The following is a 26,036-nucleotide window of genomic DNA, read 5'->3' on the forward strand; positions in this document are numbered from 1 at the left end:
GACCTCTCCGCCCCCACCCCAGTCTGACCTATCACCCTCACCTTGACCTCTTTCCACCTATCACATTTCCGACGCCCCTCCCCCAAGTCCCTCCTCCCTACCTTTTATCTTAGCCTGCTGGACAAACTTTCCTCATTCCTGAAGAAGGGCTTATGCCCAAAACGTCGATTCTCCTGTTCCCTGGATGCTGCCTAACCTGCTGTGCTTTTCCAGCAACACATTTCCAGCTCTGATCTCCAGCATCTGCAGACCTCACTTTCTCCTCAAAATCCCAATAGGAAAGGTAAATCAACTGGGGATAACAAAAGTAAGTTTAAGGTTGTATTAAATCAATGAAAGTGGCTTATAAGGTTGTCAGTGGTGAGCCAGAGACTGGGAGCAAGTTAGAATTCAGCAAAGCATGGCCAAGAAACTGTTAAAGAAAGGGAAAAGAGAATGTAAATGTAAGCTAGCGATAAACATAAAGATGGACTAAGCACAGAAACACGGAAATAGGAACAGGTGTGTGTTATTCAGTCCTTCAAGCCTGCTCCACCATACAATCTGATCATGGCTGATCATCTTACTTAGAACTGTTCCCATTTTCTCCCACATATCCTTTGATCCCTTTAGCCGTAGCAACTATACCTACCTCCTTCTTGAAAACAATCAACGTTTTGGCTTCAACCTCTTTCTATGGCAGAAAATTCCACAAGCTTATCACCGTCTGTGTGAAGAAATTTCTCCTCATCGCAGTCTGAAATGGCCCACCCCATATCATTAGACTGTGGCCCCTGATTCTGGACTTCCCTGGAATCAGGAACATCCTTCCTATGTTTACCCTGCCTAGCCCTATTTGAATTTTATAGTTTTCTATAAGTTCCCCTTAAATCTTCTAAATTCCAGTGAATATAGTCCTAATCAATCCAGTCTCTCTTTATACATCAATGCTGCCATTCTGGGAATCAGCAAAGCTTCTTTAAGATTCACAAGGACAAAGTGGGTCCATTACAGACAGAGACAGGGGAATTTTCAAATGAGAATAGAGAAATGGAGAATGTCAGCTAGAAAATTGGATTGTTTTCACTACAGTGTCAGAGGATGAGGGGCAATTTGATAAATTATATAAAATTATGAGGCATGGATCGGATGGACAGACAGCATCTTTTTGCCAGTGTGGAAAATCAAACATGGGGGGGGGGTGCATATGTTTGAATTGAGAGGGGGCAGTTTAAAGGAGAGGTGTGAGGCAGGTTCTTTACATAGAGGGTGATAAGTGTCTGTAAGGCGCTGTCAGGGGAAGTGGCAGAAGCAGATACAATAGCAATGTTTAAAAGGCATTTAGACATATGAACAGGCAGGGAATGGAGGGATAAGTAGGCAGATAGAATTATGTTAATATGAAATGATGATTTGAGCATACATGGTGGGCAGAAGGATCTGTTCCTGTGCTGTACTGACCTATGTTCCATGTACCTTGATGAAGGAAGACACAGCAAGTCTCCAAGAATGAGGAACTGAAATAAATTAGTATTAATAAAGAGATACTACGTAAAGGATTAGAGAAAATGTTAGAATGTGTAATGAAGGATGTGATAACTAGTCTTCTCAGAAAATAATGACAGATTCCCAGATGACATGGATATATGAAAGGGAAATCATATTAGACTAATTATTGGAGCTTTTTGAGAATCTTACTTGGAACTTAGATAGAGGAGAAGCAATGGATTTGGAAATTCAGATGGCTTTTGATAAGTTTGCACACAGGAGGTTAGTAAACTAAATTAGGGCACATGGGATTCGAGTAATGGACTGGTGTGGTTTGAGAATTGGTTAGCCGACAGAAATGGTAGGAATAAGTGCTTCATTCTCAGGATGGCAGGCTGCAATGACTTGGGTACTGCAAGGATCAAGTGCTGGGGCCCCAACTGTTTGAGAAGAATGTAATGTGAATAAGCATGAAGGTATCCACTTTGGTGAGAGAAAAACCAAAGAATGTTTACTAATTCAAGAGAGATTGGGAAATACAGATGTTCAAAGGGCCTTGCTGTTAAAAGAACCTTGGTAAATTGCTGCTGAATATCCTGTGGACATGCATTGCTGCTAGTGAATGTTGGTGTTGGAGGGAGTAAATGTTGAAGATGCTTGGTTAGTGTCGATTTTCTTGAGTGTTGTTGTGGATGCACTCTCCCAGGAAATTGTAGAAGAGTATTCCATCACACTCCTGCCTTGGAGATGGTGGACCAGACTTTGGGGAGTCAGGAGCTGAGTCACATGGCTCAGAATTCCCAGTCTCTCTCCTGTAGCTTAAATAGAGATTGGCATTTGGATGCCACATTTCCTGAATACCGCAAGACACTTTTTAGCCAACGTGTTAATTTTGAACTCTAGGCACTGTTGCAGTGTGGGAAACAGGCAAGATCCCACAAATAGCAGTGTGATAAATGACCAGATAATCTATTGTAGTGGTGTTGGTTAGTGGAATAATGGTTGACGGGATGAATATTGACCAGAGCACCAGTGGGAATTTCTCTGTTCTTCCAACCATCAGCTCTTTTTACAACCATGTGAGTGGTCTGACAGGGTCTCAGGTTAATGGCACCCCTGAGAGACAGTATTTCTGACAGTGCTGCACAGCCTTGGGTCTGCACTGGAGTGGCTGCAACATACCATCTGGACTGTGCAGGGAGATTTAAACTAGTGAGCTTCTGACATGATGGCAAAATTATTAGTGGTTGAGCCAGGAATGACACGCAGCCCCTTTCTTTGTTTTGCAATGGTTTGATTGTCCTTTATTTCAATGTGAGAACAAAAACGAGAAGAAAATTAAGTGTGACGGCAGTGAAATTAAAATCTACTCTGATCTATAGCAATAGATATTATAATACGTCAATGAGCGCACCTTGCAGAATCCCTACAGGGAGAAATGGAAGACTGCAGATGCTGGAGATCAGAGTCAAGAGTGTGGTATTGGAAAAGCGCAACAGGTCAGGCAGCGTCCGAGGAGCAGGAGAACCAACATTTCCGGCATAAACCCTTCATCAGAAATGCCTGAGACATCGATTCTCCTGTTTCTCAGATGCTACCTGATCTACAGTGCTTTTCCAGCACCACACTCTCGACTCTGATCTCCAACATCTGCAATCCTCACCTTCTCCTAAATCACCTTGAAGCCTCCTTGCTTCAACCTCACTACTCACAATCCTGTCCAGTCTTGTTTCATCAGCAAACTTGGAAATACTGCATTTGTTTCCTCATCTGGATCATTTATAAACATTATTAGCGGCCTAAGCACTGGTTGCAGTACCCCTCTAGTCCCTGCCTGCCACTCAGAAGAAGACTGACTTAATCCCACTTTCTTTTTTCCTATTTGTCAACCAAACCTCAATCCATGCCGCTATATTATCCCCATCCCATGTAACTTAATGTTGCCCACAAACATCTACATAAGCCATCTAAAAATCTAAATACATAACATAATCTGGTTCTTCCTTATCTATTCTACTAGAATCATAGAGTCATAGAGATGTACAGCATGGAAACAGACCCTTCAGTCCAACCCATCCATGCCAACCAGATATCCCAACCCAACCTAGTCCCACCTGCCAGTACCCGGCCCATATCTCCCCAAACCCTCCGATTCATATACACATCCATATGCCTTTTAAATGTTGCAATTGTACCAGCCTCCACCACTTCCTCTGGCAGCTCATTCCATACCCGTACCACCCTCTGTATGAAAAAGTTGCCCCTTAGGTCTCTTTTACATCTTTCCCCTCTCACCCTAAACCTATGCCCTCTAGTTCTGGTCTACCCAACCCCAGGGAAAAGACTTTGTCTACTTATCCTATCCATGCCCCTCATAATTTTATATTCTCTCTCGTTCAAATCGTCCAACCCTGGCAATAGCCTTGTAAATCTTTTCTGAACCCTTTCACAACATCTTTCTGATAGGAAGGAGACCAGAATTGCACGCAATATTCCAACAGTGGCCTAACCAATGTCTTGTACAGCCACAACATGATCTCCCAACTCCTGTACTCAATACTCTGACCAATAAGGAAAGCATACCAAATGCCCCTTCACTATCCTATCCACCTGCGACTCCACTTTCAAGGAGCTATGAACTTGCACTCCAAGGTCTCTTTGATCATTCCCTAGGGCCTTACCATTAAGTGTATAAGCCCTGCTAAGATTTGCTTTCCCAAAATATAGCACCTCGCATTTATCTGAATTAAACTCCATTTGCCACTTCTCAGCCCATTGACCCATCTGGTCAAGATCCTGTTGTAATCTGAGGTAACCTTTGCTGTTCCCTACATCTCCAATTTTGGTGTCATCTGCAAACTTACTGACTGTACCTCTTATGCTCACATCCAAATCATTTATGTAAATGACAAAAAGTAGAGGACCCAGCACCGATCCTTGTGGCACTCCACTGGTCACAGGCCTCCAGTTTGAAAAACAACCCTCCACTACCACCCTCTGTCTTCTACCTTTGAGCCAGTTCTATATCCAAATGATTTAACCTTGCTAACCAGTCTCCCATGGGGAACCTTGCCGAACGCCTTACTGAAGTCCATATTGATCACATCTACCACTCTGCCCTCATCAATCCTTTTTGTTACTTCTTCAAAAAATTCAATCAAGTTTGTGAGACATGATTTCCCACGCAAAAGCCATGTTGACTATTCCTAATCAGTCCTTGCCTTTCCAAATATGTGTACATCCTGTCCCTCAGGATTCCCTCCAACAACTTGCCCACCACCGACCTCAGGCCCACTGGTCTATAGTTCCCTGACTTGTCCTTACCACCCTCCTTAAACAGCGGCACCATGTTAGCCAACCTCCAGTCTTCCAGCACCTCACCTGTGACTATCGATGATACAAATATCTCAGCAAGAGGCCTAGCAATCACTTCTCTAGCTTTCCACAGAGTTCTCGGGTACACCTGATCAGGTCCTAGGGGTTTATCCACTCTTATGCATTTCAAGACATCCAGCACTTCCTCCTCTGTAATATGGACACTTTGCAAAGTGTCACCATCTATGTCACATTCTGTATCTTCCATATCCTTTTCCACAGTAAATACTGATGTAAAATACTCATTTAGTATCTCCCTCATTTTCTGCAGCTCCACACAAAGGCCGCCTAGCTGATCTTTGAGGGGCCATATTCTCTCCCTAGTTACCCTTTTGTCCTTAATGTATTCGTAAAAACCCTTTGGATTCTCCTTAATTTTATTTGCCAAAGGTATCTCATGTCCCCTTTTCGCCCTCCTAATTTTCCTCTTAAGTATTCTCCTACTTCCTTTATATCCTTCTAAGGATTCACTTGATTTCTCCTGTCTATACCTTTCACATGCTTCCTTCTTTTTCTTAACTAAACCCTCAATTTATTTCGTCATCCAGTATTCCTTATACCTACCAGCCTTTCCATTCACCCGAACGGGAATATACTTTCTCTGGATTCTCGTTATCTCATTTCTGAAAGCTTCCCATTTTCCAGCCATCCGTTTACTTGTGAACATCTACCCCCAATCAGCTTTTGAAAGTTCTTGCCTAATACCGTCAAAATTGGCCTTCAAAGTTTGTGCAAAGATTTGTAGCTCGGGTGCTCGTTGTTGTGGTTCTGTTCGCCGAGCTGGAAGTTTTTGTTGCAAACGTTTCGTCCCCTGGCTAGGCGACATCATCAGTGCTTGGGAGCCTCCTGCGAAGCGCTTCTTTGAAGTTTCCTCCGGTGTTTATAGTTTCCACTATAAACACCGGAGGAAACATCAAAGAAGCACTTCGCAGGAGGCTCCCAAGCACTGATGATGTCGCCTAGCCAGGGGACGAAACGTTTGCAACAAAAACTTCCAGCTCGGCGAACAGAACCACAACAAAATTGGCCTTTCTCCAAGGATGTTATCTCAACTTTTAGATCTGGTCTATCCTTTTCCATTACCATTTTAAATCCAATAGAATTATGGTCGCTGGCCCCAAAGTGCTCCCCCACTGACACCTCAGTCACCTGCCCTGCCTTATTTCCCAAGAGTAGGTCAAGTTTTGCACCTTCTCTAGTAGGTACGTCCACATACTGAATCAGAAAATTTTCTTGTACACACTTAACTAGTTACATTGATATAAAACTCCCAAGTCTCTTGCATTTCAGACTTCTGAATTTTCTCCCCATTTAAAAACAGTCCATGTCTCTATTCTTGTTACCAAAGTGCATGACCTCACACTTTCCCACATGGTATTCTATCTACCACTTCTTTGCCTACTCTCCTAACCTGTCCAAATCCTTCTGCAGCCTCCCCGCCTCCTCAATGCTACCTGTCCCTCTACCTGTCATTGTATCATCTGCAAACATCGCCAAAATTCCCTCAGTTCCTTCATCTAGGTCATTAATGCCAAAAATGAAAAGTTGTGGTTCGAACACTGAGCTTTGTGGAACACCTCTTGTCACCAGCTGCCATCCTGAGAAAAACCCTTTTATCCCCACTCTCTGCTTTAGCCAGACAGCCAAGCTTCTATCCATGCTGGCATCTTGCCTCTAACACCATGGGCCCTTATCTTGTTCAACAGCCTCCTGTGTGGCATCTTGTCAAAGGCCTTTTTTGAAGCCAAATAGATAACATCCTTGGTTTAACCTGCTCATTAATTCCTCAAAGAATTCTAGCAGATTTGACAGGCATGACCTCCCCTTGATGAAACCATTCTGACTTTGCCTTATTTTACCATACACTTCCAAGTATTCAGAAATCTCATCCTTCACAATGGACTCCAAAACCTTACTCACGACTGAGGTTAGCCTGCTATGCCTTATTAATATACTCTCCTCTTTGAATCTAATACTATCTCAAATTCTTTTGTAAGTCATGGTTAGCCTTTCCACTTTTATGTTTGCACCAGATAGGGATGAATCATTGTCATAATTCATGTACATGTTCTTTATACGAACCATTGCGTATCCAATGTCAAATCCTTTAGAAAGTTACTCTAATTAATCCTAGTCAAATCATGCTTTATACCCATGTAGTTCCCTTTATTTACATTCAGGACCCTAGTTTTGGATTTGACTATTGCACTCTCCATCTTAATGAAAAATTCTAGCATGCTCTGGATAATCTTCCCAAAGGGACCCTACACTACAAACTTGTTAATTCATCCTTCACTGCACATCAGAGTAGCCTGTTCCCTGGTTGATACTTCAACATATTGGTCTAAAAAGCCATCAAATGTACACACCAGGAAATCCTCATCCGCAATATAATTGTTGTGTGGTTTCTCCAATCTAAATGTAAATTAAAGCCACCCATGGTTACAGTTGTACCCTTATTGCATGCAACTCTTGATTTTATTTTGTAATACTTTCTTTTATATCTGCACTACTGTTTTGGGACCATTATGCCAGGAGTGTAAAAGGATATTCCCCACTTAGTTAGATGAGTGCAACTCCAACAATACTCAAGAAGCTTGATAGCATCCAGAACAAAGGAGCCCACTCGATTGGCACACCATTGACACAAGTACCCACCCTCCCCACCACTAATGCTCAGTAACAGCAAGATGTACTAGCTACAAGATGCACTGCAGAAATTCACCAAAGATCCTTAGACAGCACCTTTCAAACCCATGGCAACTTCAATCGAGAAGGAAAAGAGCACCAGATACATAGGAACACTATACCTTGCACGTTGCCCTCCAAGCCACTCATCCTGACTTGGAAATATATCAAAGTTGAAAAGTGTGGCGCTGGAAAAGCTGGAAAAACACAGCAGGTCAGGCAGCATCCAAGGAGCAGGAGAATCAACATTTCGGGCATAAGCCCTTCATTAGGAATGTTGGGTGGGGGGGTTGGGATGGGGGCTGAGATATAAATGGGGAAGTGCAGCTAGAGGGAAGGTAGTTGGGAAAGGGATAGGTAGATGCAGGAGGGGGGGAAATGTGATAGGTTGGAGTGGAGGGTGGAGCAGATAGATTGCAAGGTCGGTGGAGAGTTCAAGAGGGTGCTGCCGAGTTGGAGGGCTGGATCAGGGATGAGGTTGGGGGAGGAAACTGGTGAAATCAACCTTGATGGCGTGTGGTTTGAGGGTCTCAAGGCGGAAGATGAGGTGTTCTTCCTCCGGGCGTCGGGTGGCTATGATTTGGTGGTGGAGGAGGCCCAGGAGTTGCATGTCTTTGGTGGAGGGGGAGTTGAAGTGATTGGCCACAGAGCGGAGTGGTTGTTTGGTGCATGTGTCCCAGAGATGTTCTCTGAAACATTTCGCAAGTTGATGTCCTGTCTCCCCAGTGTAGAGGAGATCACTTAGAGAGCAACTAACACAGTAGATGAGATGTTTGGATGTGCAAGAAAATCTCTGCTGGATGTAAAATGCTGATAGAGGTGGTGAGGGAAATCTGAAGGGCTTATGCATGAAATGTTGATTCTCCTGCTCCTCGGATGCTGCCTGACTTGCTGTGCTTTTCCAGCGCCACACTTTTCGACTCCAGCATCTACAGTCCTCACTTTCTTTTTGGAAATATAAGAGCAACGAACACAGTAGATGAGATGTTTGGATGTGCAAGAAAATCTCTGCTGGATGTAAAATGCTGATAGAGGTGGGGAGGGAAATCTGAAGGGCTTATGCATGCAATGTTGATTCTCCTGCTCCTCGGATGCTGCCTGACTTGCTGTGCTTTTCCAGCGCCACACTTTTCGACTCCAGCATCTACAGTCGTCACTTTCTTTTTGGAAATATATCACCATTCCTTCACTGTTGCTGGATCAAAATCCTGGAATTCCCTCCCTAACAGCATTGTGGATCTACCTAGAGCACACAGACCACAGCAGTTCAAGAAGACAGCTCACCACCACGGTCTCAGTGATAACTAGGGCAGAGCAACAAATTCTGGTCAGTCAACAATACCCACACCGCAGAGCTGAAAGAAGAAAGCCAACCCTAGAAACGTTTTCTGCCCTAGCATTTCTGAATTCTACACATATGGATTCCACTTCATCATTTTTCAAGCAATATCCTTCCTTATTAATGTATTTATTAACAATGCCTATGTAAAGAACACCCCTGGATGTTCAGTTCTCATCCTTGGCCACCCTGCAGCTATGTCTCTGCAATTGTAACCACGGTTTATTACAGCATTTATAATACTGAAGAGGTTGATTTATCTTCCTTATTGTGAATGCTCCATACATTAAGACACAAAGCCTTTAGACTTGTCTTTTTAACCTTGTTAGCATCTTGGGGTGGCACAATGGCTCAGTGATTAGCACTGCTGCCTCACAGCGCAAGGGAACCAATCCAGGCTGGAGCTATTCCAGCCTCAGGTGACTATCTGTGTTGAGTTTGCACATTCTCCTTGTGTCTGTGTGGGTATCCACTGGATGCTCCAGTTTCCTCCTACAGTCTAAAGATGTGCTGGTTAAGTGGATGCTAATTTGCTCCAGAGTAGCCAGGAATGTGCAAGCTAGGTTGATTAGCCATGGTAAATGCAGGCTTACGGGGATAGGATGCAGGGTTCAGGCTGGGTCTGGATGGGATGCTTTTTGGAGGATCAGTGCAAACTTGAGAGGTCATTCGGCCCTTTTCTGCTCTGTAGGGACTCTATTCTATGATTCTATCTTCGCTTTAGTATGTACTATTGCCCCATTTATTTCTCATCCTTGTTTTTCTCTGCCTTCTGCTTTTTATCTTTCTGTCTTTTGTTTCTATCCTTGTTTCTGCCTGGAAGTCAGTGGTGATTGGTGTTCCACAGGGCTCTGTTCTTGGGCCTCTACTGTTTGTAATCTTTATTAATGACTTGGATGAGGGGATTGAAGGATGGGTCAGCAAGTTTGCAGACGACACAAAGGTTAGAGGTGTCGTTGACAGTATAGAGGGCTGTTGTAGGCTGCAGCGGGATATTGACAGGATGCAGAGATGGGCTGAGAGGTGGCAGATGGAGTTCAACCTGGATAAATGCGAGGTGATGCACTTTGGAAGGTCAAATTTGAAAGCTGAGTACAGGATTAAGGATAGGATTGGATGCTTTGGAGAGGGTTCAGAGGAGGTTTACCAGGATGCTGCCTGGACTGGAGGGCTTATCTTATGAAGAGAGGTTGTCTGAGCTCAGACTTTTTTCATTGGAGAAAAGGAGTAGGAGAGGGGACCTAATTGAGGTATACAAGATAATGAGAGGTATAGATAGAATCGATAGCCAGAGACTATTTCCCAGGGCAGAAATGACTAACACTAGGTTGGAGGAAAGTATAGAGGGGATGTCAGAGGCGGGTTCTTTACACAGAGAGTTGTGAGAGCATGGAATGCGTTGCCAGCAGCAGTTGTGGAAGCAAGGTCATTGGGGACATTTAAGAGACTACTGGACATGCATATGGTTACAGAAATTTGAGGGTGCATACATGAGGATCAGTGGTCGGCACAACATGGTGGGCTGAAGGGCCTGTTCTGTGCTGTACTGTTCTATGTTCTATTTCTCCTGTGTCCATCTCCCTGCTCAGGTTCCCATCTATCTGCCATTCTAATTTAAACCTTCCCGATGGCATAAGTGAACTCCCGCCCGAGGACATCAGTTCTGTTCCTGCCCCAATGCAACCCTTCTATCAATCCCACATGCCCATGAGTTGGTCCCAATGTCTCTTGAATCACACTCTCTTACATCATTTCTCCATGTATTCATCTGTTTTATCTTGTTATTTTTTACTCTAGCTCTTTTGTGGCAGTGATAGTAATTCTGAGATTACTACTTTTGAGGTTCTCCTTTTTATGTTCTTACCCTCTACTGATTTAAACACGTAAGATCCTGAGGGGATCTGACTGGGTAGATATGAAAAAGGAGAAAGTGAGGTCTGCAGATGCTGGAGATCAGAGCTGAAAATGTGTTGCTGGAAAAGCGCAGCAGGTCAGGCAGCATCCAGGGAAAAGGAGAATCGACGTTTCGGGCATAAACCCTTCTTCAGGAAAAGGTGTTTCCTCTAGGATCTAGGACTAGGAGTAACTGTTTGAAAATAAGAGATCGCCCCTTTAAGACTGCAATAAGGAGAATTATTTTACTCTCAGTGGCGAAGCTTTTACTGTCAGAGGTTTGAGGTATTTAGGAACTCACTTCGTCAAAGATTTGAACATTTTTAGGGCAAAGATAGATTATTGATAAGCAAGTGGGTAAAAGGTTATTGGGGATAATGAGAATGTGAAGTATTCATGTTAACCATGATCTTATTGAATGCTGCAGTGTACCCAATGGGCAAGAAGTCCTGCTCCAGCTTCTAATTCATATGTATGTAGCTTATATTTTCTACTGACAGGTTTAGGGAGATATTACTAATGAATTCTGTACTATCATCTGCTTAATTTTACTCCCTTCACTTCTCTGCACCCTTTTACACAAATAAGCTGCTTATTAAATCTGGTAATTGTTTTCTTTATAATTGTATGTATGAAAGGACAAGGAAATGGTACAGAACGAATTGTATTTTTTTGAAAGAGACAGCACAACATCAGTGGGATAAATGGGAAAAGGACACTGAATATGGCTAAGATTGTCTTTCTGAGAACTAGCAAAGGCAGTGGGGCATGAATAACCACCTTCCAGAATGTTCCCTCTATGCAACATTCCTGTAAATGAGTGCAGCATAAATTCTGTAGAAATATTGCACTCACCACCTTTTAGTTAGAGGCATAAAATGAAAGAAAATTTAAAGAAGTTTTGACAAAAAATGAAAATATTACAATAGCTCATTTTTAAAAACATTCCTATTAACCAATGAAAAACAAATTGCTGCCTCACTTGTGTTTCTAGACGTTCAGTAATGCGTTGATTGACACGTTCCTGCAAAATGTCTTCACTCTTTTCGAACTCTTTCAACAGAAGAACCTCTTCAAAAAGTGTAACTTGCCGTAGGTCTGCCATCTTCATGGAGATATCCAGCTTGCACTTCTGGTGGGCAACAACCCGAACCTCTGCGTCAAAGTTCTTTATCAAATCATCAATCTGGAGAGGGAAATGCATTAAAATTAAATTGCCCATTTCTTATTCTTGAATTCCAGCGACTCTAGTGATTCATTTCCCTTTCAGAAAATAATTTTCCTTATTTTCAAATGATTAAGTCTAATTCAGAAGGGAGTTGTTGGTTGCTAACTGTACTCAGAGTCTCTGTGACTCTTTCTGATACATTCAATTTTCTTGCGCAAGGGGAGAATTAGCGTTGTCAATGCGGCAGGGTGATTCCAGCCGAGATTCAACTCCATCCTGACGCATCCTGTACCACATTCTCCTTCTAACACAGAACTTTGTTGAGAAGAAGTGAGCATGAACACAAATAGTGAAAATTGGAGGTACAATAATCTAAGTTGGAGCTGGAACACAGTACAGGCCATTTTTTAAAAATGAAACTGTCTAGTTAAATATCACTTGCACAAAATGTTAAATCTCTCCCCACAAACATAGCCTGATCCACATCTCTTTCTTGTCCTTTCAGAAGAAACAGGTACACAGCATGCAGAAACAATGGCAGGAAGTCTGATTTCACTGCTTGGCAACTAAAGTCTTCGTTGTCCCACCGCAGTTCAAACTCAATTCAGAACAGGATATGTTAGCCCCAGGAGGAGATGGGGCAATAGTTCGTGAGGAAAGGATGGTGGAAATTTGAGACTGTGGGTGATTATGACAGTTTTCAAAAATGAAGAAGTGGATGTCTGACAGTGGGGAGTCATTTGCGATAATATGCAGGCAAAGCTGTCGAAGGGACATTGTTTAAAGGGAATGGGATCAAAGGAATAAGGAGCAGGCTCATAACAGCAGATAAGCTTGAACAGTGTGGAAAAATGTAACAGTGCATCATGGGGTTCAGGACTAGAATTAAAGGGGAAGTTGGAGAGGTTTGAGCAGAGGGAAAAGAAGAGAGATGAATGGACCAAAAATTGCTAGGCAATGGTTTCTACGTTATCATCCATGGGTTCCTTTTTATTTTTGGAAATAAGGAGCGGGGCTGGAATCTGGAGCTAAAGAAAATGGGGGAAAGAAGTGCAAGTTAATCTATCCTCTGGAATCATGTGCAGTTTGAGATGGAGGGGAGAAATTCGATACAGTCAAGCCAGGTTAGGGGTCTAGGAAGCTAAGTAGCTGAAAGCCAGTGGAAGGAATGGGATTTGATGATGATGATGATTCTGATTGGAAGGAAGCACTGATTTTTAGAGACAAGAAGAAAAAACAAATAACTTGCTTTTTTATGGTGTTTTCCACATGCTCCAGAAGAGCATCCTTAAATGATTTACAGCCAATTAATTAATTTTGATATGTGTTCACTGTTAGTTTGTAGGGAGCCCAAACAACAATGAGCTGTCAATCCGTGGTAGAAATAATGATTTGACTTTGAACATCTCTCCAAAATACTAAAAAATACAGGGAAGGAATTAAGTACTATCTCCGTCACTATGGAAACAGTATTAGACAAAAAGAAGATTAAAAGCAAGTCACTTGGCTCTGATAGCTTGCATCCTTAGATCTGAAAAGAGGTAGCTACAGACATAATGGATGCATTTCTTGTATTTTTCCAAAAACTTCTTGGATTTTGGAGAAGTACTGGAGGATTGGAAAACTGCCAATGTGACACCCTATTCGAAAAGGGAGGAGGGAAGCAAAACGCGGGTAACCACCGGATGAGTTGCCTAACACCTATTGTTGGAAAAGTACTGGAATCATTATTAAGGAAGAAATAGCAGAACATTTGGAAAATCATAATCTAATCAAGCTGATCAACATGTTTCATGAAAGTGAAATCGTATATGACTAATTTATTAAAGTTTTTCGAGGAAGTCTCAACCAGAGTAGATAAAGGAGAACCAGTAAGATGTACTGCATTTGGTCTTTGAGAAGGCAATCAACAAGGTACCTGACAAAAGATTAAGTCATAAGATAAGAGCCCCTGGTGTTAGGGGTAGTATATTGGCATGGATAGAGAATTGGCTAATATGCAGGAAACAGTAAGAGGGGATAAGGAGTTCACTTTCAGAACTGGCAACCCATAGCCAGTGGGATTCCCAAGGGCTTAGTGCTGGGACCACAACTGTTTATAATATGTACTAATAGTTTGGAGGAAGGAAGCGAATGCACTGTAGCCAAATTTGCTGACAACACAAAATAAGTGGAAATGCTTGTGGCAAGAAAGATACAAACTGTTTACAGAGAGAAATATTGGTAGGTTAAGTAAATGGGCAAAAAATTGGCAAATGTAATATAATGTGGGAAAGTGCAATGTTGTTCACTTTGGAAGGGAGAACAAAACAACAGAATATTATTTAAATGGACAAGAAACTGCAGAAAGCTGCAAAGCAAAGGGAACTGGGGGTACTTGTGCACTAAACAGAGAAAGCTAGTATACTGCAGCAGGTAATCAGGAACATAATGGAATGTTGACCCTTATTTCAAAGGGATTGGCGTACAAGAGAAGGGAAGTCTTCCTGCAACTGTACCAGCTGCTAGTGAGACCACATCTGGAGCACTGCGAGCAATTTTGGTCATTTTATTTAAGAAAATATATTATTTCACTGGAGGCAATTAAGAGAACGTTCACTGGATGATCCCTGGTATGTCTTATGGGTAGGGTAAATGGACAAGGCCTTTTCCCTGGCGCGGGAGAGTCCAGAAATAGAGGGCATAGGTTTAGGGTGAGAGGGGAAAGATTTAAAAGGGACCTATGGGGCAACTTTTTCACACAGAGGGTGATACATGTATGGAATGAGCTGCCAGAGGAAGTGGTGGAGGCTGGTACAATTCCAACATTTAAGAGGCATCTGGATGGGTATATGAATAGGAAAAGTTGAGAGGGGTATGCACAAAGTGCTGGCAAACGGGACTAGATTAGGTTAGGATATCCAGTTGGCATGGACAAGGTGGTCCGAAGGGTCTATTTCCATGCTGTACATCTCTATGATTCCAAATAATTCCCCGTATGTGTGTGCGTGCGCACATATTTGAGAGAGTCTGTGAGCGTGCATATGTATGTATGTGTGAGTGTTCATGTGTGAGAGTTCGTGTGTAGGAGAGGGTCTGTGCAAGTGTGCTCATGCATGTGTGAGTCTATAACGCGGAAGGGTTACCTGTAGTGTGGCATAAAACCAAGATCATCGCTGAGGCCGTCCTGGGTACAGAACATAGCTATCAGCCTCTGCTCAGCGATTTTGCATTGTTACATATCTCAAAATCTGCCTTGGAGGAGCACGCTCACCCAAAGATCAGATGCTGAATATCCTGGCTCGCCAAAATATTCCCCCACTAGGAGGGAACCCCCTATGCGTTGATCGTTTTATGGTGTCCATTCATCTGTTATCGTAGCGCCTGCATAGTGTCATCAATGTACCATGTTTTGGGGCTTCCTTGCCTGCATTGTATAAGATAGACGACATTGGCCGAGTGACATGAGCACCTGCCATGTACGTGGTGGGTGGTGTTCCCAGGTGTGATGGTAGTATCCATGTCGATGATCTGACATGTCCTGCAGACGTTGCCATGGCATGGTTGTGTGGTAATGTGGTCGACGTTGTCCTGAAGGCTAGGTAGTTTGCTGCGAACAATGGTCTGTTTCAGGTTCAGCAGTTGTTTGAAGGCAAAAAATGCAAGCATAGGAAGTCTGTGATGAGATATTCATCATCGTCGATGATGTGTTGAAGGCTGCAAAGAGCATGGCATAGTTTCTCTGCCACATGGTAGTAGGTCCCTGAAGCGGAGAAACTACACCATGTTCTCTGCAGCCTTCAACACATCATCAACCCAGCCTTCAGGACAACATCAACCACAACACCACACAACCCTCCCATGGTAACCTCTGCAGGACATGTCAGATCATTGCCATAGAGATTACTGTCACATGTGGGAACACCATTCAACACGTACATGGCAGGCATTCATGTGACTCAGCCAATGTCGTCTATCTTATCCATGCAGGCAAGGATGACCCGAGGCGTGGCACATTGTTGAGACCTTGCAGATGCTATGACAACGGATGAATGTTCACTGCACAACAATCAACACACGGTGGGGGGGGGGGGTTCCCTCCCAATGGGGGAACACTTCAGCAGTCTAGGACATTAAGCCTCTGATCTTTGGGTGAGCATCCTCCAAGGCAGACTTCGAGATATGTAACAATGCAAAATCGCTGAGCAGAGGCCGATAGCTACATTCCATACCCACGAGGACGGGCTCAACCATGATCTTGGGTTCATATCACACTATAGGTAAGCCCACCACACTGTATATTCCCAGACATAGATTCACACACACATACCCGCTCACAAAGACCCACACACACACACACACACACACATTCACATAAGCACATACATTCACAATCTCTCAAATGTACACGAAAACATTCACAAATCTCTCAAGTTCACGCACACTCTCTTTCTCACACACACACCACCCCTTCTCTCGCTTGTACACACACAAATTATTTCATTCAAGATTCTTTACTGTCAAAAAAAAATTAAAAAGCCTGACCTCAGCTTAAAACATAGACAGATTCAAAGCAAGACCTCATACCTAAAATGCATTGTCTAACCTGAAATGGAACCTGTTGTACATTGATAAAATCTTTAATTATCTCGGGATAAAGACTTGAAAGGAATCTGGATTTTGCATTTTAATCAGCAGTCTCCCTCCTAACTGATTAAAGGATTCAACAAGGGGAGCTGGTTTTAAAGTTAACTTTTGCTTATAAAAACTGTGTCTTATACCTCTCTATCATACCATGCCAGAGAAAGGAGCTAAGCTCTGAAAGCTCACAATTTCAAATAAATCTGTTGGACTATAACCTGCTGTCATTTGATTTTTGACCCAGTATATTTAAAGCTGAGTTAATAGATTCTTGATCAGTAAGAGAATCAAGGGTTATAGGGAAAGGGCAGAAAAGTGGACATGAGGAATGTCGGATCAGCCATGATCCTATTGAATGGCAGAGCAGGCTCAAGGGTCTACTCCTGTTCCTATTTCTTATGGGCGTATGATAAATAGTGCAATGGGTATCTGTTCGGCTGCAAATTGTACAGCAGAATCCTCTAAATCAACTCGATTCAAGACAGAAACTCTTTAAATTAAAACTATAAAGGAGTACAGCTGTTAAAAGCAACCCAGCAAGACCTGTACTTTGGGACAGCGAAACCCAGCAGAAACTATTGTAGTAATAAAACATCGAATTGCAAATGCTGGAAACGAAAACAGAAACTGCTGGAGAAAGTCAGCTGGTCTGGCAGCATCTGTGAAGAGAAAACAGTGTTTACATTTCCAGTTACTCATCTTCAAAAACAGGACAATTTTAATCAGCAGGAAAAGTACTACAGGTAAAGCTAGCCAAGAATCTGCATTGCAATATTGTAACCTAACTGGGAGTATGCAGTGGGATAGCGATACCTAGTAGGGGCTTGCAGTAGAACCATGAGAACCATGACTGCACTGTGAGAGTCTAACTCCCATCAGGAATTAATGCAGTGATACATGTAACACAGCAAGAACTATGCAGTAGGATTGCAAAATACAGCCGAGATTGTGCAACGGGACAATGAAAACCAGCAGGAACTTTGCTGTGAGACAGTAAAATCCAGCTGGGACTGAGTTTAGTCATGGAGACATATAGCACAGAAGATGCCCTTTGGCCCATCAAATCTGCACCAATCCATAGAAACTAATTCCACATTCCACCACATGACCCACAGTCTTGAATGCTATAATATTTCAAAGTTAAAAGTCACACAACACCAGGTTATAGTTCAATAGGTTTAATTGGAAGCACTAGCTTTTGGAGCGCCGCTCCTTCATCAACCACCTGATGAAGGAGCATCGCTCCGAAAGCTAGTGCTTCCATTTAAACCTGTTGGACTATAACCTGGTTTTGTGTGATTTTTAACTTTGTACACCCCATGCCAACACAGGCATCTCCAAATCATAACATTTCAAGTGCTCATCAAGTGAACAGTTCCGAGGTTTCCCCACCTCTCTTATTCTTCCAGGCAGTGCGTTTCAAATTTTCACCACTCTGTGTTAAAATATTTTTCCTCAAATCCTCTCTGAGTCTCCTGCCCTTCAGTTTAAAATTATATTCCCTCACTACTTCATCAGGGGAATAGCTGGTCCTGTCTAACCTGACTATGCACCCCAATAATTTTATAGAACTTTGTCATGTCTCCCCTCAGCTTTCTCTGTCTTAAAGAAAACAACACAAGCCTATCCAGCCTCTCTTCTTAGCTGAAATGTTCTAACCCAGGCAACATCCTGGTGAAATACGTCTGCACCCCTGCCTGTGCAATCACATCATTCCGATAGTGCAATGACCAGAACTCTACACAACACTCCAGCTATGGCCTAACCAATGTTACAGCTCCAACACAACCTCACTGTTTGTATAACCTATGCCTTGAATTATAAATGCAAGTGACTCCTGTGAAGCACAGAATCCTTACAATGTTGAACCAGGCCATTTGGCCCATTGAGTCCACATCAACCCTCTGAAGAGCAGCCCATCTCAAGATCCCTCTGTTCTTCCGAGCTTCCTGGTGTCCTGCCATTCATTGAGCAGTCCCCTGTTATGTTATTTTATCCAAAGTGTATCATCTCAAACTTAACAGGGTTAAATTCTACACGCCACAGATCAACCCATTTGATTAGATTCCCTACAGTGTGGAAACAGGCCCTTCGGCCCAACCAGTCCACACCAACCCTCTGAAGAGTAACCCACCCAGACCCATTTCCCTTTGACTAATGCCCCTAACACTGTGGGCAATTTAGTATGGCCAATTCACCTGACCTGCACATCTTTGGACTGTGGGAGGAAACCCACAGAGACACGGGGAGAATGTGCAAACTCCATACAGTCACCCGAGACTGGAATCAAACCTGGGACCCTGGTGCTGTGAGGCAGCAGTACTAACCACTGAGCCACCGTTGGACAACCCATCTGTATCTTCCGGTAACTGAGACCCTCTTCTTCACTATTAACCACTCAGACAATCTTTACGTCATCCAGAAACTGACTTATCACCCCACCTTACACTTTCATCTGCATCATTCATATATACAGTAAGTTTGTTTATAATATGATTGTTGCGTTCTTGTGCAATCCTGTGTTACAGAAAATCGCACTTTGGAAACAGTGCTTAAAGTGTTGGTGATGTAATCAGCCAATGCAGATTAAAAGTTTGCGCTTTACAAACAGCATGCCCAAATAATCAATCACGTTACTGCAAATTCATCGTTATAGCAGAATGAAATGTATCATGAACAAGAGAGACCCAGCACTGATCCCTGTGATACGCCACTGCACACTGGGCTCCAGTTACACAAACAGCCTTCTGTCACCACCCTCTGTCTCCAATGATTAAATCAATTTTGAATCCATCTTGCCAAATTACCCTGCATTTCATGTGCTTTTACTTTCTTTATCAATTTCTCACATGAGGCCTTATTAAAGGCTTTACTAAACTCCATACAAATGACATAGAATAGCTACTGTGTGGAAACAGGCCCTTCGGCCCAACAAATCCACCCCGACCCTCCGAAGAGTAACCCACACAGACCCTTGTTTCCTACTATACTACATTTACCCCAGACTAATGCACGTAACATACACAACCCTGAGCACTATGAGCAATTTAGCATGGCTAATTCACCTAACCTACACATCTTTGGATTGCGGAAGGAAACCAGAGCACCTTGGAGGAAACATAAGCAGACACAGGAAGAATGTGTAAACTCCACACAGTCACCCGGGGCTGGAATCGAACCCAATGTTAACCACTGAGCCACCATGCTGCTCCAAATTGCACTTGGTCACCTCCTCAAAAATTCTATCAATTCTTTAGACATAACCTCCTTCTGATAAAATCATACTGACTACCTTGATCAAACCTTGCCTCTCCAAGTGGAAATGAACTCTGTCCTTCAGAATTTTCTCCAATAGTTGCCCCATTACAGATAAGAGACTCACTGATTTTTCTTTTCTTGGTTTATCTCTTTTACCTTCTTGAAAAGTGGCACTGAATCAGCTGTCCTCCATCCTTCTGGCACCTCCCCTATGGCCATAGCATAATTAAAAATTTGGCTCAGAGCCCTTGTAATTTCCCCTTCCACAGCTACATGTCATACAACAAGAGCAATAATTTGCATGATCAGTTTTTGATTACTGCCAACATGTTATACCTTTAACTCCAAGCCAGGAGTCGGTGGGGCCAGCTGATATTCAGAGCTACATCTCCACATCACTAATCATTAACAGATAATGTTTAATATCGTACTAATGCCAGTGTCAGTGTAAGGTTAAGAATATTCAGCATAGGTCAGGCAGACTTTGTTCTACTTCATAAATATCAGCAGATGTTGTTTTAGACTCTCTGTAAAGCCATCTACTTTATAAAGGAGTCAAATTTACTTGGGTCAACTAAAACGCAATGCATGTTTATACTCAGATTAACATGTTACTCTCTGTCATCATCACCATCTACAACATACCTTCTGCAGCACTGCAGTTTGCAAATACAAACTGGTTTTATTTTCAATGATTTTGATTTCGACCTCTAGTGGTGATGGCTCGATTGCAAAATTGTCTCTGGTTGAAGCAATGTTTTGTTCTAATTGTTGGCTTGTGCTGGTTTCTGATATATTCAAAGTTTCAGATAATTTTGCTTCTTCACCAAGCTGTTCAGATATCTTCTTGTTGGAACCGTTTCTTTCCTTGAATTCCAGTAGTTTTTCATGGTCATACTGGAACTTCTTCTCAGGCATTTCATCAGGGTACAGACTTGGGACAGTTGGAATGGGAAGACATTGTGAAGGATCAAGCTTGGTCTGTATCAACCTCAACTCCTCAGTAAGACTGGTGATTTGTTTAATAATATTGACTTTTGTGTCACGAAGATAAACCACCTTCTCACTCATTGCAACTTTAAGTTCATGAATCTATAAAAGATTTTTTAAAACATCTTATTAGGTCATAGGATGCAAATAGAATACTCTGATAACTGTGTTTGTACATATTGTGTAATTATCCAAATGTAGGATGACCACAAAAGCTGGGATATTGTATGAGTCATTAAACATGTCATATAAACATAAAAAATAGGAGTAGTAGTACTCTGTTTGGCTCCTCGAGCCTGTTCTGCCATTCAATGCCATCATGGCTGATCATCAAACTCAGTACCCTGTTTCTGCTTTCTCCATGTATCCGTTGATTTCTTTGGCCCTAAGAACTAATTTAACTCCCTTTTGAAACATTCACTATTCTGGCCTCAAACACCTCTTGAGGCAGAAAACTTCAAAGGCTTACCACTCTCTGGGTGAAGAAATTTCTCATCTCCATCCCAAATGGCCAATCCGTATTATCAGTCTGTTACTCCTGAACCTGGACTCCCCAGTCATCAGCCTGTCTCGTCCTGTTAGAATAATCTAGGTTTGTATGAGATCCCCCTCATTTTCAACCTCAGTGAATACAGTCCTAGCTGATCCAGTCCCTCTTCCTATATCAGTCCTGCCATCCCAGTCCTTGTCAATTGCAAATCACAGGTTATAGGCATCCATCTCCCAGTCTGACTTCAGAAATATGCCAGATGATATAATTAAGTCCAATTGGCTATGACATTTAAGGGACACCCACAATTTAAAGCTGGTGCTAAGGCCTGACTAAAAACTGGTACTACTCATTTAAATTACAGAGTAAAAGAGATACGAAATATACAATTGTCACACTTAAAAGCTATATTATATCACATAATTAGCTCTGTATACATTTCTCAAAACTCTGTATTGTGCACAGAAAAGCACAAGACAATATATACTTTTCCAATGAACCGTTGTCTCCTTTTGACGTTTAAGAAATTTACTGAAAATAAAAGTGCAACATTGCTTTTAAAGAAAGCTCAACAAATTCTTGTATTGGGCGTAAGTTGTCACTTAGCTGAGATTGACTATGAGTAGTGGGCAACCAAGTTGCCTGGACTTTGCTTTAGCCCAAGAGAAATCCCATAGTTTTCTTGAACTGGCCACAAATTTGTTCCGGCATATTTTGTCACTCTGAAATTGACATGACTATGACAGAGTGGGAAGGTGTTTGCACAGTGCTTGAGATTGCAATGTTGACAGGAGATAAAGAGTTGATAAACTTGATAGACCTTCTCTTCTTTTCCTTTCAATAATTTTTGAGTTTTGTACTTAGATGCAATATTCCATTACAGTAAGAGGCCAGCACCAACAAGGAATATGGTCGGGGTTCAAAGGCGAAAAGGGTGTGAGGTTTTTCACACCTCAAAAATTATGGGGAGGAATCCCAAATGTGGAACCCATTTTTTTGAGGCAGGAAATCTAAGGTCAGACTAAAGATACACATAACAACAAAATTATAGTTTGACAAACATGGTGTGACAGTGTGATTAGAACTGTTTGTTAACATAGAGTGTAAGGACTGAGGCAATTGAGTCAAATGGTCAGCAGTTCATGCTGTTACTGTTATGTGCACCTCTGCATTCAGAAGAAATTCCTTCTGTTGTCTTTGAACTCTATTGAGCTCCCTATAGCTCGGGATGCAAACACTATTAAATAATTCATCAAACCAGAATGTTCAGCCACTTTTTATCCTACTGGGAAAATAGACTATCCTAAAGTCCTCACTTAGGAGTACATTCAGTTCAACAGTAATCTACAAGCCTCTATGGAAGAGGAGAACATGCATGATACACAATAAATTCCATGCAAGTACATACCGCCTCCTCGAGTCGAACAAGCTGGTTCCTTTTCTTTTCTGCATTAATACGCAGGTGTTCTGGCACAGTGTAGTCAGCAGCGGTCTTTAACTTGAAATCTCCCATATTTTCCTGAGCTTCCTTAATCGCTGCCACATCATTTGGATCTTCATAATTATCATCGGGTCTGCTCGCATAACTACAGAGAACAAAATAGGAGTATAAATAATCCTTCAGTTGTTGACATTAGGCTTTTGACTTCTCACTCTACACCTTCACCAACTAGAGGAACACTAGAACAGCTGGAGGCTAGGTAGCAGCTTGACTCTTTTCTATCAACCAACCATTATCATGGCAGACATGTATTTCGACCCATTCCATAAACCTTAACACTTTGACTAGCAAAGTCTTTAGAAACCACCCAACTGATGGAGAGAACTAAAGCTTCAGAACAGCCAGGGGTTGGATGCAAGCTCCCTTCATGGGAAATATTCTAAAGAAACTGGGGTATGGCCTTCAGGGACCCATTATTTTCTGTTTTTACAGACAACCATTTTAATTCATATCTATAGCAAGGAGCATCACAGAAGTATAGGTCGACATTGAAACAAAGATGATAATATTGTAGGAGACTAAAAGTCTGGTGAAGGAGTTTTCAATAGCCTTTTAGGGGAGAAGAAAGGGGAAACTCTTGGGAAGATGGCCACAACTTAGGCAGCATCCGAGGAGCAGGAGGATCAATGTTTCAGGCATAATTCCTGCTGAAGGACTTTTGCCCGAACCGTCGATATTTCCTGTCCTCGGATACTGCCTGACCTGCTGTGCTTTTCCAGCACCACTCCAGTCTTGTTTCCACTGTTTTCACTCTCCTCTCCAGACAGAGTCTGCGTAATTAATAATAGAAAATATGGAAATAACAGATGAACAACATTTTTTCCTGACCTACACTGCAGTGCATATGAATAACATCCCTGAAACTGTAAATCAGAATTTTAAAAGGGGTAAAGAATTTAAACAATTACCAGGAAGATGGTGCTGAGAAAATTAATAGAACTTAATTCCAATAAGTCTCTTGGTCCTTTTTACTTTATGGAGAAAGTGAGGACTGCAGATGCTGGAGGTCCGAGCTGAAAATGTGTTGCTGGAAAAGCGCAGCAGGTCAGGGAAGAAGGGCTCATGCCCGAAACGTTGATTCTCCTGCTCCTTGGATGCTGCCTGACCTGCTGCGTTTTTCCAGCAACACATTTTCAGCCTTTTTACTTTATACATTGATAGGATGTGGGCATCATTGGCTAGGGCAACATTTGTTGCCTAACCCTAATTGCCCTTGAGAAGATGCTGGTGAGATGCCTCTTCAACAGTTGCAGCTCATTTGGTTTGGTAGATCTATAACAGCATGATTTTGGCCTAATGACATTGCAGGAATGAGAATATATTTCTAAGTCAGAATGGTGAATGGCTTGGAGGGGAACTTGTGAGTGATAGTGTTCCCATGGATTGATGAACTTTATCTAAGACATTAAAATATATGGCTGCTGACATTGTAGAGGTATTTGTTTTAATTTTCCAAAATTCCATAGATTCTGGACAGATCACATCAGTTTGGAAAATCAATAATGAGATTCCTCTAATCTAATGAAAAAAGGAAAGAGTCAGGACATAGGACAATACAGGCCAGTTAATCTAACATCTGTCATAACGAAAATGTTGGAATCTCCTATTAAGCATGCCAGAGCAGAGCACCTGGAAAATCTTAAAATAATCAAAATCAATATGATTTTGTGGAAGGGAACTTGTGTTTGACTAACTTAGCTAGCAATGTAGATAAAGAGAAACCTGTGCAATATACAGTATTTAGAAGGCATTTGCCACACTGACACATCAAAAATTACCCTGCAAAATAAGAGATCATGGTATAGATGATAACAAATTAGCAAGGATAGAAAATAGGTCATGTTGCAGCTGTACAGTACATTGGTTAGGCCACTTTTGGAATACTGCATTCAATTTTGGTCCCTGGTATAGGAAAGATGTTGTGAAACTTTGAAGATTTACAAGGATATTGCCAGGGTTGGAAGGTTTGAGCTAAAGGGAGAGGGTCAGTAGGCTGGAGCTATTTTCCCTGGAGCATTGGAGGCTGAGGGGTGAACTTATAGTGGTTTATAAAATCATGAGGGGCGTGGATAAGGTGAATAGCCAAGGTCTTTTTTCCTAGGGTAGGTGAGTCCAAAACTGGAGAGTATAGGTTTAAGGTGAGAGGTGAAACATTTAAAAGGGACATAAGGGGCAACTTATTCATGCAGAGATTGTGGTGCATGTACAGATGAACTGCCAGAGGTAGTGGTGGAGGCTGGTACAATTATAACATTTAAAAGGCATTTGGATGGGTGTATGAATAGAAAGGGCTTAGAAGGATATGGGCCAAATGCTGGCAAATTGGACTAGATTAACTTAGGATATTTAGTCAGCATAGAGGAGTTGAACCAAAGGGTCTGTTTTCATGCCGTATATCTTTATGATTCCATGACTCTATTAGTAAGCAACAAGTGGGCATAAATAGGTCATTTTTGGACTGGCAACACATGATCAATGTGCCACTGGTAGCAATGGTATGACTTCCATTAGTGAGAACTTAGATAAATATTTTGAATGCAGGGACTGAATGTATGGGGTTTATAAATTTGCTGATGATACAAAGAGAAGTAAGAAAGTAAAATTACATGGTCACTTTCAAAAGATGTTTTGTCTTACAAAAGAGATTAGAACCGGTTGTGGGGGGGTGTCACAGTTTAAAAATAACAGGTCTACCATTTAGGATAGATAAAGGAGGAATTTTCCCTCTAAACAAGTCATGACTCTTTGAGACCCATTTCCCACAGAGCAGTGGAAGCAGGGTAAGTGATTATTTTAACATAGTGGTAGATTGGTTCCCTTATTCCTGAAATTTAAAGGTGATCAAGAGTAAGAAGAGAAATGAAATTGAAACTACAATCAGATTGGTGACGATGTTGTCAACTAATTGAGCAGCTGAAAGGCCTAATGCAGCTCGTACTGTATATGCTTATATGCACAATGCACAAGTAGATCGGAAGAACGAGAGAAAGTCAGACAAAAATATAAAATCAGACAGGCAAAGTTTCTTCAAGAATTTAGAAAGAAAAGTTAACAAAGTAAGTGTTTGTCCTATAGGAAATGAGTCCAGGGAAATATTAGTGCAAGATAAGGAAGTAGCAGATAAAATGAACAGATGATCTGTGTCAATCTTCCCTCATCTTCTGCCTCAGGAGCTTACAACCATACGCCTTAACATAAAATTCACCAGCTTCCATTCTCATCCTCCATCACACGAGCAGGGGGTCGA

At 42.1% G+C, this 26,036-nt stretch overlaps 1 protein-coding gene across 1 annotated transcript in view; it reads right to left on the reverse strand.

Moving 5' to 3' along the window:
* The window catches only part of LOC122555469 (cilia- and flagella-associated protein 44), a 177,994-nt gene that overhangs the window by 35,451 nt on the left and 116,507 nt on the right, over positions 1–26,036 (reverse strand). The window contains exons 24-26 of the mRNA XM_043701496.1: positions 22,697–22,874; positions 20,454–20,900; positions 11,745–11,948 (exon numbers count right to left, since the gene is read on the reverse strand). Of these exons, the coding sequence (XP_043557431.1) occupies positions 11,745–11,948; positions 20,454–20,900; positions 22,697–22,874 (829 nt within the window). The remainder of the gene's footprint in view (positions 1–11,744; positions 11,949–20,453; positions 20,901–22,696; positions 22,875–26,036) is intronic.

The sequence above is a fragment of the Chiloscyllium plagiosum genome, chromosome 12 (genome assembly GCF_004010195.1).
Source record: "Chiloscyllium plagiosum isolate BGI_BamShark_2017 chromosome 12, ASM401019v2, whole genome shotgun sequence".
NCBI classification, from domain to species: Eukaryota; Metazoa; Chordata; class Chondrichthyes; order Orectolobiformes; family Hemiscylliidae; genus Chiloscyllium; species Chiloscyllium plagiosum.